A 15,574-nucleotide genomic window follows, 5' to 3' on the forward strand; every position below is an offset into this window, starting at 1 on the left:
CCGCACCGCCACACGTCCCACTGCCATCCCCCCTCCTGACCCTGAGCTGCTCCCTTCACCCTGTTAGAAACTTATTCATCTGCATTCTGGCCTTGATTATCTCTCTCCCACCATCTCAGGCCTTTAACTTTAATAATCATGGAGACAGAGAGGTCAATCAGGGTTATAAATGAGTTCTTAGGAGCCGTTCCTGTGGAAGAAGATTAACACAGGAGCTCAGAGTGTCAGAAGTGACAGCATCTCCGTGTCCTAGAAACGCAGCCACCTCTGCAGGGCTCCAGCCTGCCCTATACAGAGTGAGACTTGAGCTGTGTGGTCAGGGAGTCAGGGAAGGACCAGTGCCTTTACCACGGGGATATCTCACCAAGGACCAGCAAAGGCTCCAAGACTCGGAGAGGGGATGCCTGTCAGCAGGCTGATGGTGAGCTTTTCCAAAACAAGAAAAAAGAAAGAACAAAAAGAAAAGAAAAAAGCCATCTTCCTGAGCTTGGCAGATGTGATACGTGCGTGAGGGAGGAAAAGGTGACCGGTTGATGTGACTGGGTTTCGAGCTAGAAGGGGAAGAGTCCACATGGAGTGTACCAGCTTTATGTGGCAAACCATGGCTCACGGGTAGGCTTGCCTGAGCGACCATCTCTACCAGTAAGATATTTCTCCCCTACCGGGCACGTGCCAGTGGGCAGGAGGCCTCTGCACCCAGGCACAGTGGGAAGCACTCACTGCGCTTTGACGGTGGCATGGGTGACATCCACTTCAGTGACCCGGTGGTTTGGGACTCGAGGAAGTGTCCCAAGTGTTTTTCAGGTGTCGCTTTCTGATTGGCTCAGATGGATTTGCAGGGGATCCCAAAGGAACAGCAAGGGAAATAACCCAACCACTGTGGTGGGCTGCAAGGGCACCTGAAGCCTTGTGTGGCGGAAACACTGACGTTACGGCAGACGGGTCACAGGGATGTCTGGACATTTTCTAGATGTGCTTGAGTCTAATGGGGAGTTTATTCCTATTCAGAAAGTTCACGTGGAGGACGGACAGGGTTTAATCATTGTAACCAAGTTTTTATTGCCATGATTATCGATTTCAAGTAGTTTAAAACACATTAGTGTACATTTATAGGTTCCACTTTAACTTACCATGTTTTTCCCCTTTCTTATGTTATAGCTTCTGTTTCAGGGAAGAAACCCGGGCATTGCTTGGGAATACTCGGTGTCTCGGCTGAGGGGTGAGAGACAGCCTGGTGCCCAGCCCAGGTACACGTGGGTGATCGTCCGTTCTGAGTGCTCCGTCTCCTGCGGAGGGGGTAGGTCACTTGTCGTGTCTCTCCTGGTGGTGGGCACAGAGGTGCTGAAACCCTCTTTGTCTGAATTGAACAATGAAATACCAGCCTAATTGTTACTGTATATGAAAAGTACTGAGTGACTTCTTAGCACTGAAACTAACTGCAAAGAGGTCCGCATACACATCTCGACCCAGGAATTCAATCAAGCAACTCTTCCTTAAATGTGTGAGGTATTTCACTGAGCTCTGAGACTATAAAGAAAAATGGTACATACTGGCCCTGTTTTCAAACTTAGATGCAATCTACAGAGAGGAGTTACCATGCACACATATATTACAAGGCAAGGTTGTAAACTGCATCGTGTACAAAGGTCTGTGGGAACTCGGAGGGGACTCCAGGGCCGTGACACACAGAGAGTGATGGCTTAGTTGCACTTTGGACGTCTGTCTTAGAGCTGGAGAGCACAGAGAGCTACAAGTAGCAACAACTGTGCTTTTCTGTCCGTATTACTGTTTAATTGGGTAACATCTCTAGATCTTTTTCACAAGAACTGCTTAGAAATAGTTCTTCCCCATTCTTTGTGTGCTAGGTGTCCAGAATCTTAGGGTAAGTGTTCATTTTCCTTTTTTTAAACTTTACCTCAAGAGTCTAGCTTGTCCTTCTAGGTCCCTGAGATCAACTTGAAATGATTCTGGCTCTTTCTTCGCTGCTTTGGGTCACCTTTCAGCCGAGTTAATAAAAACGCCCTTTGTGTCATTATCCAAAACTCTGATAAGTCACAGAATGCATTACCCATCCTTTTGCCCTGTGTGATGTCCAGCCCTGTCCATTTCTTCAAACGTACTCAAAGGCTAGTGTCAAAGGAGGAAGCCCAGCTCTTCCCAAGGAGCAGGAATCATGTCCTGCTCTCTGGGCTCCCCAGTTCCCACAAATCCTCCATCATCGGGCATTGGGTTCAGGTGTCCATCCTCCAGCCCTTCTCACTACCATCACATGGCTGCGTCCAGCTGCTCCTCAGCGTCCCCCTGCTGTGGGTGAGTGAGCACATGTGGGTTTCCGTTTCTGCTGCCTGCTCCTCCAGTAAGCAAAGCCGGGACCTTACAAACAAGTAATAACTCCCTACAGTGACATCAGCAGCATCTCCATCTGCCATTTTGACAGGTCAGTGCTGTCGTGGAAATCGGAGTCTACCAGTTTCCTGGTAAGCAGGTGAGATGCATGAGGATGTCACAGGCCTCCCAATCATGACCACCGTCACCACCCTCCGAGCTCTGGCACACGTTCCAGTGCCATGCGCTCCATGTGGTCACACTAGGCAGAGCTGTCACTTCAACATGGCATGGAATCTTAGAATCTGAGCAGCTCCAGGAGTTCCCCCACTCTGGTTGTCTGGATTCATCGTCCCTCTTCCGGTTTCAGGGCGTTCACGCATCATATGCCCATAACATGCCTAGCACTCACAGTGGAAATGACGTAGGCTTCTTGTGGGACCGCATGCATCTGTTTATGGAATATTTTCGTGTTTTCCATGTAGTTTTGCTTAAATGACTGGTTTCTTATACAAGCAGGATAAGGCCTTCGGCAGCAGCTGGGATCCATTCTGTAGTTAGAATTATTGAAATCTTGGAGATTCTTTGATACAATCCTGGTCTTTAAGACTGAATACTCCTCTTCCCAATACTTTGGCAACATGTGAAGATTTTTAAAACAATTTCCAGAGAGCTTGCCAGAGCTGGTTTCCCTAAAAAGATAAAGGCAGGGCCTAGTCACATCGATCATGACACTCACCACCTCCGGTGGCCAGGATTCAGCTCTGGGCTTGCCAATTAAAGGGTGTTCTTCCCGCCTTTCTTACTTTAGCCTTTGAACTTTATACTCTTATCTGTTAATACAGATCATTTTAGAGAATTGGCCAGCTTGATTCTGGCGTGCTCACGGACTATGTGATATTTCTTTCTGACAAATAGTCGAGTGATTATAAGCACTGCTGAGAAATTGCTTCACAGATGTGACCTTAGTGTCTGTAAACATTCAGCTAAATGACGGCGCAGACCCCATTCCATCACAGCAAACTCATCTGAACACACAGTTATCTACCACCTCATGTAAAAATACAGCCTGCAAACCCTGAGTACCGCTGGGCATATGGCTCTGTCTGTGTGTATTTTTATTGTCTCAGAATATTCAGAGATTTGAAAGTCGTCAAAGGAAGAAACATTTAAATCACTTCTATATTCACTATTGTTTATGTGGGCTGGGAAAATGAATTTTAAGTTGAAATCTCAAGCATCCCTACCACCTACAAATGGATTTGACTTCCAAAATGCATGCACCATTCACTGCCGAATGTTTAGACACCTGACCGTTCCAAGTGGGTGAAGCACAGTGTCTGGTGTCACCAGGCTACATCCTTGTGGAAAACCTTGTCTTTTGGAAAAATGCTGTGACTTGATTGGAGACCCAAAGTCAGGGGTGTTTCGCAGCATCCTGTGTCAATAGGGAGATTACCCTCGCCGGGTAGGGAATGCTTAGCTACTGAGGGTGCTCACCTGGGATGGGGGCACCGATGTGGCATCACCTGCCTTTTGCTTCCTGAGGGCTGCTAAGGGTCACTTCGCTTAGGAGAAGGTACTCAGTTTTAATAATCTAGGATTTGGTCATTCGTGGTTCATCCTGTAAGCACCTGGCAAGTACGGTTTTACTCACCTGTGTGTCTCCCTGAGTTCAGTGAGCCCCTGAGGCCCGAGGACCCTAGCCTGCGGGGTCGTGGTGCGCAGCTAGAAAGAACTCCTACCAAACACCCCCTCACCCGCCTTGGCTTTTCTCCATTATTCTTGATCTGACCCATGAGCTTCACCTGGTTCGCTGCTTTGGCCCCAGGGAGGCCTGTCCTCACTTGCCATTTAAGAAAACTGATTTTCTAGGGAATGTCACTCCCCCCATTGACTTGCCTTATTCCTTTTGACAAAGCAGAGCCAAAACGTCAAACTTCTTTCCAATATACATTTCAGAGATGTTTCCTTGTAAAGAAGGTTTTGGCTTCACATGAAAACGAGCATTAGAGCTTGCCGTGCTGGCTTGGCTCTTCTGAAACCATTTCTTTGGGCTTTTCCTTCTTTATAAGCAAATGCAGGACGTGCCTGACGGGGTCAGGTGGAGTGCAGGACGTCATTCTGAGTCCTACCTGGGCTTGGGCTGCACGGGACAGAGAGCGGATGGGCCACACACACAGCACGACTCCAGCAATTTTTTGAACACTAGTGATACAATTGTTTTAGATTTAAATATATATTTAATTGTGTTAATTTTAGCAACACTAGTTTGATTTTTTTATTATTATTTTTGTCTCCATTGAATGAACTATTTAATAACATCCTTCAAAATGAATATCTAATTAGAATCCCTTTTTTATTACAGTAAAATACACATGACGTAAAATTTACTATTTTAACGATTTTTAAGGGCACGGTTCAGGGGCACTAAACACATTCACATTGTTGTGTAACCATCACCACCGTCATCTCCAGATCTTTTTCATCTTCTCAAACTGAAACTTTGTCCCCATGAAACAGTCACTCTCCACCCCACACCCCCAGCCCCTGGCACCCACCATCTGCTTTCTGTCTTTATAAAATTGACTGTTCTAGGGACCTCATAACTAATAGTACCTATTTTGGTAAGTTTAATGAATGGAAATTATGAACAAATTTAGAGATGTTCCCAGAGCCCTAAACAGCACTGGAGAGAGATATAAATGGAGGCTGAGAATCAAAACAACTTTCATTTTAATTGACTTCTTTCCATGTAGCACCTAAGTCATAATTGCGACAAGTTCACCAATCAGCTTGCAACCCTGCAGCACTGAGATCTGTGAATTCTCCAGTGGTAAACTGCTTATTGTTACTTATGTATTTTAGTCTGGTTTATTGCCTGTTTCCTAGTGTGACCTCTCAAATGGACACACAAGTCAGCCATATTTAGGATTGGGTTTCCTTTGAGAAATGGCTGGTGTCCCAACCAGAGAAACGATAGAAAAGAACAAGTATGTTTCATTAAAGGTATGTTGTTATTGAATGCAAGCCCCATGTTGATTGTAAAGGTGTTAAAATATAGGGGTGAAATATGTGCATCTTAGAACTGATGGAATTCACTAATAAAAACATGAAGACAGGCCATAAAAATAGAATATCGATAGTTGTCCAATTGGCCATTAACAGGAAGACATGCAAGTATGGTCAAGGTTTTGTAAATGAGATCTCATTAACTCTTCCCCTGCCTTTGGCCCTGGAGTATGTCTATGTGTTTATCGTACACTTCACCCTTGCATACAGGGCAGATGACCACGAGAGAGGCCTGCTACAGAGAGCTGAGGTTTCACGTCAATGAGTCCTTCTGTGACCCCGACACCCGACCCGTCACAGGGGTGGTGCCTTGCAGAGTATCTGGCTGTCCCCCCAGGTAAGAGCCGCCATGCACATCGGATCACTTCGCAGATATACTTGCTATGATCTTCTAGCTCTTGTGTCTAGGGAATACAGGTGCTGCTACTGTCACAGAATCCCTAACAGCAAAGATGCAAAAGTCACAAGAACTCCCTGAAAAAGTGGGCTTTAAAAAGCATGTTTGGGGGGGTGGGGAATAGTGTGGAGAATCTTGTGAATGTGAGTAGAAGTTCTTATAATAGCATCCTGTTTGTTTTAGTGTTACTGTAATCGGTGCAGGCTGGCAGGGTGATAGCATACTGTGGTGATAGTAATGTTTCAGCTCCCAGCCTCTTCACTTTTCTTACTGAATGAAACCCGTTAGAAGAACCCACACATGGGGGAGTGTGGGTGGCTGCCACACACTGCTCACAGGCACACACGTGAGAAGGGCTGCAGAAAGCCAGGGCTCTGTCCTCCCATTGTCTGTCGTCTGTGCTGCTGCCTCTAGATATTTCTAAATAAAGCTCAGGTTCCCTGAGCTGGTGGCCGGGGCAGGACCTGAGGAGGTAACCGTGGTCCTGCCCTGCTCCCCTCAGTCGTCACGCTCTGGGCTGTCACACTTCCTTAGTCACTGCTTCTAATTTCCTTCATCTTCATGAGGGATATGTCACATGGGGATGGGGGTTGTGAAAATCACCTGAGTAACATATACAGTGGTACTTTGGTTTTCAAATGTAATCCGTTCCGTAAGACTGGTTGAGTTCTGAAACGTTCGAAAACTGAGGCACGATTTCCCGGTAGAAAGTAATGCAAAATGGATTAATCCATTCCAGACCTTTAAAATCAACCCCTATAACAAATTCAGCATGAATTTTACTATCTAATGATATCATAGAGCCATAAAATTTACGGCATTCATAAACCGAAATGTGCGTCAATAGAGACATTCAAAAACTGAGGTACCACTGTACATGGAATGAAAGTCTAACTCCAATGGGAGCCTCAGACAGCTGAGGCTCTGAATACAAGACAGTCTCATACGTCTTGGTTTTAAAGACCCGGAATTACTGGCCAATGGATCCCAGGTTTGCTGACCTGTGCCTCCAGTCATAAAGCGGCTGCTTTTCCTGGACACAGTAAAACACAGGAGTGTGACAGGCATTGTCTGCCCTCTGCTCTGAGCTCTGTGGTCCCTGGCCTCTGCGCAGCATAGAGACGAGGCCACATGGCAGCACTTGAGTGGCCGAGACCTTTCTTCCCACCACGGTGCAGGAGTGGCCTCGCAGGAAAGATCCCGCCCTCCCAGCCCCAGTCCTCCTGCCACCTCAGAGTCACAGGCCCTGCCTCAGACGGGGCTACTCAGCCAGCGAGCCACACATCCTGCTATTGAGAGAGGTTTGGTCAAAGTTGACATGAGGACTTTGTGCTTCAGGCCCGTCGCCCACTGAGGCCGTGGGTGCCCACTTGGGGGTTCCTATTGTACAGATGGAACGAATATCCCAGCTCCTGTACCACACCTCTTTGTGGAGCAGACTTAGTCGGCCTGGTCACGCTGATGGGCCGGAGGGTGTGGGGTGCACGCTGGGCAGACAGTACCCAGTTCAAGGTGGGGGCTGTGCAGCCACCAACCTGGGTGCAAACCCCACTTTGTTTTCCCACCTTATATGTGATCAGGGTGATATAGGGGGAAGATGTGTTGAGGGAATGCACATAAAAACTCTCAGGACATGTGCTAAATACTCAATAAATCTTGGCTATTTTAATGTTGCTGTAAAAGGAAAAACAAATTCACATCAGTTATTTATTCAGCCTGTGAAGCAAAACTACCAATGACAAAACACAGAAGAATGAACCTACATTGCATATATTAATCCTTGTGGATTTTTGTTTTAACAATTGAATTGGGAAAGTAGATCTTAATTTAAAAGTTGCTCTGTATCCCTCTGAGACATAAGATGCATTTCTCTTGCCCAGAACACTGACAATTTTTTGTTCCTGATTAACTGGGCAGAAAGCCCCAGCTTTACTTTTCTGACAATGAGAGCGTGTCTTTCTTATTAGAGTCTGTCTCACGCGAGGTGTCGGGGCCCCTCCAAGCCCCAGCGTCCTGCGATGTCCTCGCAGAGGCATCGCGCTGAGTGACTGCGCTAGCTCACCCTCCCACGTCTTGCTCTGGCTGACTGGATGGAAGGGTTCAGGGGGTGCAACTTGGTGTTTCATGCTCAGTATGTAGGAGGGTTCCAAAAGGATTGGGGAGTGCTATTTCTAAAATATCTTCATTCACAGCCTTCTCACTTTTAACTAAAATGGAAAAGAAAGACTGCTACGCGGGTACTGACCTCCTCCCACAGCGTCCAAATGCCTGGGCAGTGTCAGAGCTGGAGCGCTGTCAAGCCACTGGCTCATTAGCGGGATGAGGTCCCTCAGGTCCTAAATCTGCACTGGGGACAGAGTGCTGGGAGTCCAGGGAACCTCCTTGCTGGAGGGAGATAACCTTAAAAAGTCTGCTTGGCTCCAGCCAGCAGGAGCGTCATGGCCGAGTGACTGGGCCTCAGCACTTCCCAGCTGCTCCTCAGGCAGGGGCCACGGTCTGGGGCGCACAGCCCCCGGGCTTCCCCCTCGCCCCGCCCCGGAAGGCTGGCTCTGCACTGGCCTGGGGACAGATGAGCAGCACTCAGCCCTCCCAGGGCTCAGCGCTCCTCAGTCTTTGTTTTAGCATCAATCAGGCATTTTGATCACTTGCTTTTGAAACATGAACTATAGATCACCCAGATGCATATTTCCTTTCTGTGTCTCAGTGCGTCTGAGTGGACTGGCTCTTCATGTCATGTATCTTAACCAGCCAGTGTTCAAAGCAGAAACACATAGTATGTGTGTCTTCCTGGACAATAGGATGGAGATACCAGGGGAAATACTTCCAGGTGGTAAAAGGATACTTCCCCCATCCTCTGCTATATTCTTCTAGGAATGCAGAGCGAGAGTTTAGATGAAACAGATTGCGATCCAATGCCTTGGTTGCTCATCGTAGGGATCCGTGCAAATGTGACCCCTCTCTGCAGTTGTCTGCCCTTGACCTCTGGATGGTCGTGTTACCGCTGCCTGTACTTTGGTGACTCCTTTCGAACCCGGTAGCAGAACGATGCCTTTTACAACCCAGACATCTAGGTCAGTGACCACAGTCATTTGGTTGCACACTGCAGAAACGCGGGACACGATTCAGCAGGAACACTTTAATGCTAATGTTCTCCTTATAGTAACACTTTTAGTGACAGGAAACGGACAGTTATTTTTCGTGTGTCTTATCTCCTTTCGCTATCAGCCATGACAAAACTAAGCACCGCAGTGTATAGGTTACCAAGGGAATGGAAAGGACCCTGATCCCTTAGGCAGTACCTGTGTATGAAAGGTATTGACTCACGGAAATGCCAAAGAAGTGAGCATTTCAGTTCATTGAATCGTCTGAGTCACAGAATAAACTAGGAACAGGACTGGCTACCTGGGCTCAGAAGAGTCGCCACTTGGTTTAATTCTCTGCTGTGGTCAACTTGACATGTCTAATGATTTTCATTGTGTACTGGGTTCCACAGATTAAAGGGCTAGCCCTGCCCAGCAGCACCACCCACCCCACCCCCACCTCATCTATTTCACCATTATTTTCTGGGGTATCTGGGAACTGTATTAGAATGTTTCTTTTTTCAGTAAATCAGTTCTCCATTACTCTCAAGAAAGGAATGCTATTCTACATGCCTTCATGGTGTAGTTCTGTGCATGACACCACAGTGGTGATGTGAAGGATATAGGCTATTTGGTGCTATTCCCGTCTTTTCTTTTCTTTGCTCTAATGGGATGAGTGCCAATTTTGGTGAACTTAAGAACACTCACAGATGAATGAAATCACCATGAAAAGGGCTTTACAGAGTCTGTGCAGATGGCCTGTTCTTCTGGGAGAGAGCCCGCTGTGCCAGGGAACCTGACCTGTGTCTCACACCCACCGGCGCCACTTCCCTTGGGTGAAGCCTGCTGTTCTTAGATGTCGTGGGCGGCCGCCACTGTGTCCCCATTGGAAAGGCATCCAACCGTCTCCGATTAGTCAGGGAAGCCCGAAGTGTTGCAGCATCTCTGTCATTGACGGTCTTTTGGAGAGATGTTCAGCTAAAGTGTGACGTCACCCGTCCAGGCAGAGTATCATGACTTGACACTATATAATCACTGAGGTGTGACAATATCTCCGTATGAAAGACAGTGTCTTACTGTATCTCCCCCAGGAAAGATGTCACTTGACACCAAAACAATTAGTTTAAAAGGCACTCAAGCTATAATGACATTTATTAGGATACAACCCTAGTGAAGGTGCAGTTACAAATGGGGACAAACAGAATTAGCCACACACGAGACTGACTATTTCCTTAGCCACTGAAACAGTCCTGCAGAAACCACTGCAGAAGGAGTGGGGATATAAAAATTAGCTAGCTTTCTGGATGGGGAATTGTCTTTGCACACCAGAAAATCTGCCTTAGGTAGTTCTGGAAAACATTTTGTACTTTGGGAATTTTATTTGTCTGCTTATTTGTTTATGTGTGTGTGTTGTGTTTTATATTTATGTACTTTTATATTTATGTATTTATATATTTATTGATGTATGTATTTATTTATCCATATGAGCAAAAGCAGAAAGACACCTTGGGAATACTACTGTTTTTCAGAGAACTTACCTTGTTATGTAGGTTAAATAATACCTACATTTTTCATAAGTTTCATTATCCTGTTCTCCAGGCCTTAGCATTATTCACTCTAAAATTCACCGGCCCCCCACCCCCCATACTCAGCATAACCATCCTCTAACAATACACAGTATGGAATATGCTTCAAATATTTTGGAATGAAAATGAAAAACAAACCTATAGATAGATAGATAGATAGATAGATAGATAGATAGATAGATAGATAGATAGAGATAGAAATAGAGAGAGAGAGAGAGAGAGAGAGAGAGAGAGAGAGAGAGAGAGAGAGAGAAAGAAAGAGAAATTTTACTACAAATCTATATCTAAATCCACATATCACAGCAAGTATACCAATCAGTACTTCTGGAAATATTTATTGAAAACTGGAAACTTCACTCAGAATCATGACGTTTGGGGGAGAACACAGGTATTGTTTTTAGGTACAATTAGGCAGGATTGCTTTACTCTCAGATCTATAAATTATTTCATGTTATTGTGGTTTTGCTCTTCCAGATTTATGGAGGCATTAGGATAATGTTTTTGTTGTTTCAGATGTTATTACATTGAGATCAAAGAAAGAGTTAAAATTCTATTATTTTTAGCATTTTGGAGACTTCCTTTCTGGCTTGGTAATGAGAGTTTTTATAAATGTTTCCTGTGGGAATGAAGGCATGTATGTGCTGTTTTGGAGTAAGGTTATTTATATGACAATCAGATCAAGCTCCTTAGTTATTTATTCAAATATTTTCTGACTTTTTGTCTATTTTGTGTATCTGTCTCTGAAAGAAGTATTTTTAAATCTCACATTATGACTGCTTATTTTTCAGTTTATCCTGTCAGCTATGTTAAAATACCCTTTGATGTTGTTAGGTAAGGTTGTAGCTTCTGCATGAATTGTTCTTTATCATTAAATAATGGCTATCCATATCCCTAATATTGCTTTCCAGCTTATGCTTTATTTCTTTGAAAATTAATATTCTGGTACTAGCTTTTATCCATTTATGTTTGGCCTGCCTTGCATTTCTTCATTCTCTTATTCGTCAATGTCTGTATTATGAGTGTTTTCTGCACCTTGCATAAATAGGTTGGACATATTTCTGTTGGATTTTGAGTGTATCACATCAGAAAAGGAGGGCTTGCTGCTGTTTCTCTCCAGTTCACATGCGGGCTGATGCAGCTGTCTGTGTGCCTCTGGAAATGATGGGCAGGAGGGTGGAGGAAGCAGATGTGGCAGGTACCCGTGAGGGTCGGCCCCTGGAGGGAGCAGGACACGACTGGGAGAGGGTGTAGCCTTACTCATCCTTTTCCTTCTCCCAGTGAAAGAGCAAAGTCATACCTAAGCGTGAGAGGGAGAAGTAGTTGCTGCCTTGAGGGGGAAGGAGAAAGTGAGGTGGGCAGTGACCTGACCAGGATGCAGGAATCCCCTCCTGCTGGAGGCCACTTCCCTGGCGTCGTGTCTGGGCAGAGCTCACGCCACCCTCCACCTTCCTAGAAGCACCTGGAAGCACGCAGCTCTGCCCACAGGGTGTCTCCTAGGCCCATGACTGCTGAGAATTTTGGGTAAACTCTCGGGGGTGCTGGACATGGGAGCACCTTGGTCACGTTAAAAGTCAAACCACCCAAAGGTTGCATGTTTCGTGAAACATGACTTTAAAAACCAGAAACCCAGGCTATTCTTTCAGTGAACTGAAACCTAACAGCACCCTGTCACGTCAGGCCAGTGTCCTCTGTTTCGCGTTGTATTTTGAGGAAGGCAAGACAAAGGGAAGGGAAGAGGAGGGTCACTTATAGGGAGCTGTTCGAATATTGAACTGACTATCAAACAAGCGTTTCTTAATGATGCTTCCAGTTCAAAATTGGTTGCTTAAAACTCTTCTTTAGACACCACCTTGAAAGAGGTGTATATTCATTTTTCCCGCCAGAATCCTTCTGCTTTTTGCCCACCCTCTCCACCTGCATGAACGAATTTCACGAAATTAGAAAGAAAGAAGGAAAGAAGGAAGGAGGGAGGGAGGGAGGGAGGGAGGGAGGGAGGGAGGGAGGGAGGGAGGGAGGGAGGGAGGGAGGGAAAGAAAGAAATCTGTGACCTTCCAGGACTAGGGCAATTGAGCAAATGAGTGCAGTGAACTCATATAACCTTGAAAGAGTTTCAGCGCGAGAAGGAAACCAAACTAGTTGATTTCTAAACTTGATACAGGAATTTCATAATTTATTTTGCCATCCGCATTAGCATTTGCTAAAGCGTCCAGGTTAGTTTTGATTGACGTGTTGATGTGTTGTCATTCCAAAGTCACCTGTAAACCATGATTTTGCCAAGCATCTTCACCAGTTGTAGAGACTTCAGAATTCCCCTTAGAGAGTTGTTCAGGTATAGAAGGAAAATAAGACTTATGCCTTGATTTTATTATGTGGCTATGAGATTTTCCCACAAGTCTGAATATGATTCCACTATACCTTAGAATTTTCATCCTTCTTTTGTTTCCTTGGGTTTCTGCTTAAACAGTCCCTATTTTGTTTGTAACATTTCCAATAAATGTTATATATATTTTTATTGCATTTTTATAAGCACGCGTAGATTTTTAAATAATATTCCCAGAACCAAAGAGATACTCAAACTCATTTGTTTAGATAAATGACAGTTTGAATTAAAATACCACTTTCAAGACAAGACCTCATTTCAAAGAAGAAATAGTGTTGCATGGTAAAAAATCAGATCATACAACAGCATAAAACTTTATCATGTTCAGCTTGTTTTCCTACAGGTTCCATATATGTTCAGGGCAAAAAGACCTGAGACAGAAAGTGAATTCTTAATATGCTTCTGACTGTGGTCACCAGGAATGCGTTTGTCACAAAGGAGAGACCACAGTCTCCTAGGATGTTTACCTTTGTCTGGGTCCAATGCAAGACGAGAATCCACGCAAGAATTCCCCTTCCACCTCCAGCGGCCACATTGCTGCAGGCTTCTTACACTTGTATGTCAAGTGAAATGCCAACAATAAGGGATTTTTAATTTTTGATGCACTTATTACATATTTCCCTAATAAAAAAGAGGGCTAGAGAGAAACCTCCATGAAAATTCTCAAAATTCAACATTTAAATCTAGGTTTTTGCTTCTGACACCTATTATTACATTTTAATTGACATTTATTTTATTAACTACATGCAAATAGGTTAGAAAGGCATATTGTACTTTATAGCTCACTCACTATGAGAAACCACAGTCCTGATCCTGCCCCGCCGGCCCATCCCAACCCCCCTGAACAGGCCCAACCATTTCAGGCCCTCTGTTCTGGTATTTCTAAATAATATGCATAACCATCATTTTTCTGTTTCCTGGTTTTAGAGATTATTCTTTTACCCACCACAGGGGATGACGTAGCCCTTTTGCACCACTTTTTATCACCCTCGTCACTAAGCTCTCTCTTTTGTCTCCATCCTTCCAATGAGGTGATACTGCATTAGGATTCATTATTCGCATCATTAATTATTAGCCCTTGCTGGCTAAGTAGGACACCCTGATTCTGTGTCTTTTTGTATATAACATTTTATTTTTCAAAAAGTTAATTGCCTGAATTTTGTCTCCTTTGGTTTCCTTACATAATCCCCAAAATACATATTGAGTGCATCGATTCATTTCATTAAGTTGAGGGCCTACTGTGTGTCAGGCCTTGGGAGACCTTAGTGAGTAAGCAAAGGCCCCTGTCCTTGAGCTTATTGGGGGAGAGGCACAGTCAGCAATAAGCGTAATCTGTTTTTTAAATGATGGCATATTTTGGAAGGTGATGAGAGCCATGGATAAAAAAGAACATAGGGCAAGGCAGAGGACACAGGAATAATGAGGCCAGGTGTGGCAGGTGTGGGTAGACAGGTTCTCGGTGAGGATGCCGCAGGCTTCTGGCAGCACTGCCGCACAGGCAGACATGTCAGAGAACCTCTCAGTTCCTTTTCCCCTGGGCACCTCGTCCCTGGGGCCACCATGTCTTGTTCTACCCTGCACTTGTCATCCTGGGACTCACCTTGTTTCTCTCTGATGTGGACTATATGTTTCCTGGATAGCAGGCCATAGCCTGTCTTATTTACACCACATTTGGGGAACCACCTCTTTCCACTGTCTGAGCAAGTTTCCGGGAGTTGAACTTTCTCCGTTTTACAGATGACAGAGAGTCTGAGAACAGAATTCAGGGGTAGGACTCACTCTGGCTTGGAGTGTTATGGGCATGACATCACCGTCTTCCAGCTCCTGTGACTGCCAAGGAGTCTGCTGCTGTTCTGATTATGTTGCTGTCTCCCTTTCTGGAAGCCTCGGTTTTTTTTATTCATTCCTGGGTTTCTAAGGTGCTTTTCATCTCACTGTATCTTCATTTATTTGCTGAGTCCATAGTGGGCGCTTTCAACTTGGGGAAAAAGGGTTTCAATACCATTCCCCGTCATGCTTTCCACTCTTGCCTCCTGAATTCTGAAATACACCAGATTCAGGGTTTAATGTGCTTTTCTTGTCTTTTCAAATGTCCATGTCTTTTGTTGTTGTTGTTCTGGGAAATTTCTTTGATTTTTATTTTTCAGATTTTCTGTCTTTGTTTTGTTTATTATTATTATTTTTAATACTTGACAAATGCTTTTTTACTTTCATGGTCTTCAATTGTTCCCTCTCTTTTAAGGCATCCTGCTCCCCTCTTGTCTCTGAGAATACTGTCGTGTTCTTCCTTTCTATCTTCCTCTCTCTCTCTCTCTCTCTCTCTCTCTCTCTCTCTCTCTCTCTCTCTCTCCCCCCCCCCTCCTCTCCTCTCCTCTCCTCTCACCTGTTGAGTCTGGTCCCTCCATATTCCTTTCTCCAGTGGTTGCTGGTTTTTCCTGTTGTCTTGCATGCTGACATCTTCTTCCAGTACCTAGTAATCTTTGTCTATCTAGCCATGTTGAGATTGAAGCACCGAGAGGCTGACTGGCCATTTCTGTGCTGAGACAGGCTCCTTCCACTGCTCTGCCACCTCCCAGATTCCCTCCCCCAGGACCATCCATTTGTCCAGGGAAGGGTCCTATCATCAGATGTATGTGCATTGGGAGTGGAGCATCATGGATGCCCCATTCTCTGGAGCACAGAAGGGAAGGTGGCTGGGGCTGGGATTCTCAGAGCTTCCCGTTCTAACACCTGT

The 15,574-nt window shown here is 45.1% G+C and overlaps 1 protein-coding gene across 1 annotated transcript in view; it reads left to right on the forward strand.

The window, feature by feature from the left end:
- Positions 1-15,574, forward strand: part of ADAMTS16 (ADAM metallopeptidase with thrombospondin type 1 motif 16) — a 132,508-nt gene that overhangs the window by 85,714 nt on the left and 31,220 nt on the right. Inside the window, exons 17-18 of the mRNA XM_019743385.3 lie at positions 1,159-1,297; positions 5,608-5,734. Coding sequence (XP_019598944.3) covers positions 1,159-1,297; positions 5,608-5,734 — 266 coding nt within the window. The remainder of the gene's footprint in view (positions 1-1,158; positions 1,298-5,607; positions 5,735-15,574) is intronic.

Source organism: Rhinolophus sinicus, chromosome 3 (assembly GCF_057876585.1).
Source record: "Rhinolophus sinicus isolate RSI-liver-muscle chromosome 3, RSI-T2T, whole genome shotgun sequence".
Lineage (NCBI taxonomy): Eukaryota > Metazoa > Chordata > Mammalia > Chiroptera > Rhinolophidae > Rhinolophus > Rhinolophus sinicus.